The following is a 6000-nucleotide window of genomic DNA, read 5'->3' on the forward strand; positions in this document are numbered from 1 at the left end:
AATTTTAAATATGTAATTAAAGGAATTATAAATACAATTTCCTGGACCCCCCCCCTTTTTTTTTGTTAAAAAAAATGACAAAGTTTTGAATTTTTTTAACCATTTGCATGAACTAGGCAGCATGCACAACAAGACTGAAAAACATGGATTATTTTAACTCCAGGATTTCAAAAAATGAGGTGGGAGGCCAAACAATTTTATTTATAATTCTTATCGTGATATATTTAAAATTATATTACAGAACAAAAGAAAAAAGTTTCACATTTCTCAAAGCAATACGTTGATGAAATTTTCTTTTACTTTACTTCTTATTCTCGTGCGCTCTGGGACATGTATTTAGCAGGTGCTCCAGCAGGGGGCAGCAGAGGCCCAGAAGCATTTTTTCAGCCGGATTTCTCAACAGGAAGAAGAGCAGCAGGAAACGTCAGCCAACAGACATGGTAAGGAAAATAAGCTGATTAAACTTAAACAAGCCAATAAAAGTCAGCTCTTTGAAACAAACTATGACTCATAAAACAGCAGCATTTTTTAACCGTTTTCTGCGATATGAAGCCTCGCAGGTTAACGCGCAGATAGCTGCTCTACAGCCGAGATCTTCCCGGTTGAGAGAAACATGTCAGACACGTTAATGTTAGCTCGGCAGTTTGAGTAAAATCAATTATAACCAGCCTTTTTTGTTTTCCTTTAAGTGTAACGTTACATGTATAAAACTACTTAAGACCTTAACGTTGTTCTTAAATCTAAAACGGCTTATGTCAAATGTTGCAACGCCGGTCATTTGTGTTAAATAAAAGGTTTTATTGGAATTGTTTGAAAGATTATATGTTTTTATTTCACGTCGAATTTACGGTGACGCTTTGTTGATTCATTAACTGAAGTTTTACTTTTTTTGCAATAACAAAGATGATATACACACAGGGGTGGCTACACGTTAATTACATTTCGAAAATATAAGTAGGGAGGTTAACTAACTTGATCTTTGACTCATTTCTTGCTAATTTCTGGGCTGTTTCTTCTTTTGTCGCTCATTTCGTTTTTCAAGACAATTTGCTAAGGTTTCAAAGGGTTAATTAAAAAAAAAAAGAAAACCCTGTGAATTCTGCCATTGGCACAGGAGGGAAAAAAATAACAGTGTGGTTGGGATTTTGGTCAGTCATGCATCATCATCCGCCACTGCCGGATTTCTCTGCTCACTGTTTACTTGTTTGTCATCATTATTTTCAGGCCACAGGAGTGGATCAAGCAGCTGGCATGAGTCTGGTCATATTCAGCCTCCTGCTGTTTACATACTACTCTGTCTGGGTCATCATCCTGGTAGGTTTTGCACCTCCTGTCTGCACTTTAAAAAATCATTTCATAATTTATTATGTTTTTTGATATCTTATCCCTTTACTCTTATTGTAAATTTGTATCATGTATTATTATCTATATTTTTTTGCTCTGCTTTTTTGAATTTCCCTGTTGTGTGAAATGTGCTGTACAAATAAAGCTGTCTTGCTTGGGTTTAGTGAATTTACCAAAAATCTAATTACAATTTTTTTTCTTAAATCTTTAAGTCTCAAGACTAAACAAAGATTGAATTAGTAACCCTCTATTCAACAGAAGGCTTGTTTCAGCTCAAGAATGAACTTCATTTTAATGACATGCAGTTCTTTTAGACTTTAATGCTTGTTTTCCAAAAAAAATCTACTGTGTCCATCCAGTAACTTACATAGAATTTTATATTGTATTTATTAAGCTGATGCTTTTAACAGCCTGCAATCAGATTCCAAGTCTGCTTGCACCACATGAGCAGCACATGATCAGACTAAACAGCAGAGAATAAAGCAGAGAAATGCCTGTAATCAAAGTTATTATATTCAGCCTAATTCTCACAGCCTCACACAGCACGGTGCAGTTCATAAAACAACCAAAGGGAGGAGACTGTTGCATGAGTTTACATCACTCCTGTCTGTCTCTCTTAAGTAGGCACAAAATTGGTTTGATTTCTTTCAAAAACATGAGAAGAAGGCACCTTAACAAGATATGGTCCAAAAATGAGCAAAAAAAATCTTTAAAAAAATAAAATAAAATTACAAGACAATTACCTGAAAATAAATAATAAATAGATAAATAAATAAATAAAACATTAAAATGTCCTCAAGAGTGCTGAAAATAAAACTGGATGTATTTATTTTATATATTTTAATATGTTTTTGTAACATGATTTTTTGAAATATAAACTCATTATAATTATAAATATATATTTTTTCAAACGTTTTGGATCACTTTCTAATAAACCGACCCTGTTTTTTAAAAACATTTTTTAGGTAATTTCTTGTCATCTTTCACTCATTACTTGCAGTTTGTGTGATATTTCGTGCCAGGTAGATAACTGGCTTTTTTCCCAGATGTTTTAGAAAGAAATCAAACCAATCTGTTCAGGTTTCAGAGGGTTAAATGCAACATTGCACCTGTTGATCTTTTCCAGCCTTTTGTGGACAGTGATCATGTTCTGCACAAGTATTTTCTTCCTCGGGAGTACTCAGTCATCCTGCCGGGCATTGCAGCGGTGATACTGCTCCTGTGTATAGGTGAGTAGACTGTCTGCATTCTCAAACCAAAAACAATATGCACCCCACAGACGACCCCTCCAAATTAAATGAGGTGTAACAGTACATTTACATGTGCAGTTTAGTGGTGCTAAGGTTACAGCTCGATTTGTCCAACTCCACTAAGGCAGTTAGAGATATGCCCTCTTTCAGCTAGTTGCTATAGACCTATATTATTTATATTATGCGTACATATATTATTTATGTTCATATAACCAAACAGCGCTGAGCAAACTCTGCCTTCATTGATTAGTTTTAAGTCACCTAAAAAAATCTATATTGGTTAAAGTGTACACTATATTTAGAATATTTTTAGTGCTTTACCTCGCTGTCAGAAAGCTCTTACCGGCGCAGATTTGAAGCCATTCTATCAAAAAACACCAGACTCTGCTGAGAGAAACAGTTATTTTACTACTTTAGCTGCTGCTCTGCTTAAAAGTCCAGTTTTAGTTGGACTAACACAATAATTTGACTTTTTCTAACATCATGTAAATGTACTATGACCCTATGTACTATGCGTCACAGTTAATCCCCTCTTGGGGCGCCTGTTAGCTCAGCTGGTAAAACGGGCGCCCCATGTGCAGAGACTGTGTCCTCGCTGCCTGCAGCCCTTTGTTGCATGTCATCCTCTCTCTCTCTCACCCTGTCACGCTGAAGCTGTCCTATACAATTAAGGCAAATCCAAAATTATCTGCTCTTATGGTCTCCACAGGAGCGTTCACTGCAGTTATCATGTGGAAGAATCGCAAGCCAAAGAAAGTGGACTAATCTCAGCCTGTTTGAGTGACTGTTGTGGATTTAAGTGTGAAAATAGCCATGATGCTAAACCCTCTCTGGCGTCCCTCTAAACAAAATCATACCTCCATCCTCTAATTCTGGTTACTGGACAGCTCATGGTTACAAAATTCTTTTTGTAAAAAAGGAAGTTTCCTGCAATTTATTCTGTATTCTGGCTCTATATCGCTTCAGTTTGAATTGATAAGTAAAAATCAGCTACTGTGTTTTAAAGCTGAGTCATATTTGAATATCTTGGACTTGGGTAGCAGTATAGAACAAGACATTGAGAATGAATTTGCGTAAAACAAAAAGTAGACGGCACCAATAGCCCTATTCTCATGGGAGTAGCATTACGTGGGGACCTTTGGTAACTTGTTATAATTGTGGAGAATGTCTTTGATTTTAATCTCGTGCAATTCGGCCATGTCCGTAATTTGTAAAGTAAAAATTCCAGGGGGAAATTACCTACCATATCTTGGCAAAAACAGAGGTCATGGGATAATATTAGTCCCATGTGAATCGGCATCTCTTTGATTTAGCTGCAATTTTGGGTTGTTTTGTTTGTTTGTTTATGTGCAGGGTAATAATGTCACTAATTTGGTTAAAATACAGACATCCCTTATCCCATGCGAATGTGCCCATGAAACACAGACGTAGGGGAGTAATATTTTTACTTGAGGTCCTGTTGTGTAGTGTTTAGATCAGTCTCTGTGTTCTCTCCTCTCATGGGCATTTCATGCTGTTAACAGGAATTTATCATCTGAAGGGTTATGTCATATTTAACAGACCAATACAATTTCATCAAGATCCAATAAAGGATCCCTCAGACCAACTACTGCAAAGGGAGAGTTTGGTTCAGTGTCTTCAGCTCAGTAGACTGATGTCACTTTTATCTGTTCAGACCGTATCGGCCGAAATTTAAGACCACCTTGATTATAAGAAGACTCCCTAGGGCAGGTTAACATGGTACATTAGCCACCAAAAACTCCTGCAGGTTTGACTGGGCTAACTGAATACTAAGAAATTAACTCTTGAATGTACGTTTAGAAGAGAACGGCTCTACTAAAAACGGAAAAGTCTTTCCTTTGCGTTTTTAAAAAGGTCAGCGTTCATATAATAACATTGTGAAAACGAAGACCATGAGAAAATCATGTGAGAGAACTGACAGCATTAATAACCTCACACAGCTCGCTAGTCCGCCGTTGTTGATATTGTAGTGCTCGTATTTGTGCATGGCTATTTGTCTGAAACATAATGCTCATGCACAAAGTGCGGTCATGACTTCACCATTCTCAAAGTATCCACACAAATTGCCAGTTTACACAGCAACAGAGGAGGTTTCGCTTTCAAAAAAGATGCACTGTAAACTGAATGAAGGAAACTCGCTCATCCAGCAACATAAAAAAATATTTTGCCAATTTTGAACCAGCTTTGTATCATAACAATGGGCTGGTATGTTTTAATGAGCTGTGGTAAACTTGCATCCATCAAACCAGCTTGTTGCTCGTTTGGGCTGTTGCTCAAACTGCAGATTGTACATCTTCATTTTTGTATGCCTGCCTCTACCACAGACACAAAGTGTACATAAATGGATCAAGAGAGAGGCATCTCTCTCTTGATCCACTCCTTTCTCTTAAACTCAGACCAAACTCTGGTCAAACTGTAAAACTAGGCCGTGTTGATACCAAGATTTTGTTACTATATTTTCTATTTCTCTCCTAAAATGTTTTCAGAGTCATATTTTAGTGCACTGTTTGGCTGTAATACAAGAGTTTATGAACAGGCATGGGCACCATGCTGCTTCTTGTATTGTTAAAACAGAGACTGAAAAACGTGATCACACTGTAAAACTAAGCAACGTATATATGAACCAAGTTTCTGTCACTGCATCACCTCAAATGTTTGCAGAAACATATTTTAGCTTCACTGTAATACCAGTTGGTTTATTACCAGCCAACAGCCATACTGTTTTTGGACGAGCCGGCAAAAATCAACTCACATTATGTAATCCAGGAGCAGGAGTGTTTATTGGTCTGTTTTGACACACTGCATTCTGGTAGTTGTAGGTTTTCTACCTCTTGAGCAGAAGCAAAAGCCACAGCCTGTATTTTCAGTTTCTTCTGGTCATGTGCATCAAAAGTAATTGCGTTTTTCTGCTGCATAGACAGAAACTTGTATGAAAGGCCCATATTTTCAGCAGTAAAAAACTTCTTTAAGGCTTCAAACAACCCACGATGCATCATTCTCTGTCAGAGCTGGTTTGACACCAGCACTCTTTCCATTCTTGTGAATATGTAAATGTGTTGTCCTCAAATGTGAACCAAACTCCACTGTTTAAAATGTTTGGAATGTGTTATTTTTGGGCCAATACGCTAGTTTTCAGTAATATAGCAGGATGGAGGGAGGTGGGTAATGTGTGGAAAAATTGACAGCATTCTGACTTTATTGAAAGCACTGTGGTTCTTAAATTCTGTAAATACTGTGACAGTGTGTCCATTTTTGTAGTGTGTGCAAGTAAGAATGATGGTAACTATAAATTGTTTTTAATGCAAACCAGCATTTTGTCATTAAGGCTGATGATGATGGCAGTGGTCCCCTTTTCTCTCTACAATAAAATGTTGATTTAGAGAAA

The 6000-nt window shown here is 37.0% G+C and overlaps 1 protein-coding gene across 1 annotated transcript; it reads left to right on the forward strand.

Moving 5' to 3' along the window:
• Positions 1-355: 355 nt before the first annotated feature.
• Positions 356-6000, forward strand: dpm2 (dolichyl-phosphate mannosyltransferase subunit 2, regulatory). Its single transcript, XM_042509892.2, has 4 exons — positions 356-440; positions 1225-1314; positions 2471-2573; positions 3304-6000. Exons 1-4 carry the CDS (start codon positions 438-440, stop codon positions 3357-3359), a joined length of 252 nt encoding a protein of 83 aa, XP_042365826.1. The 5' UTR covers positions 356-437; the 3' UTR covers positions 3360-6000.

The sequence above is a fragment of the Plectropomus leopardus genome, chromosome 20 (genome assembly GCF_026936395.1).
Source record: "Plectropomus leopardus strain MGB_pleo_1.0 chromosome 20, ASM2693639v1, whole genome shotgun sequence".
Classification (NCBI taxonomy): Eukaryota; Metazoa; Chordata; class Actinopteri; order Perciformes; family Serranidae; genus Plectropomus; species Plectropomus leopardus.

Excerpts from the sequence above, each read along its gene's own strand:
- dpm2 (XM_042509892.2), top strand. Across the intron at positions 1,315-2,470 it reads CTGTCTGGGTCATCATCCTG|CCTTTTGTGGACAGTGATCA; the intron begins GTAGGTTTTGCA and ends GATCTTTTCCAG. Across the intron at positions 2,574-3,303 it reads GATACTGCTCCTGTGTATAG|GAGCGTTCACTGCAGTTATC; the intron begins GTGAGTAGACTG and ends TGGTCTCCACAG.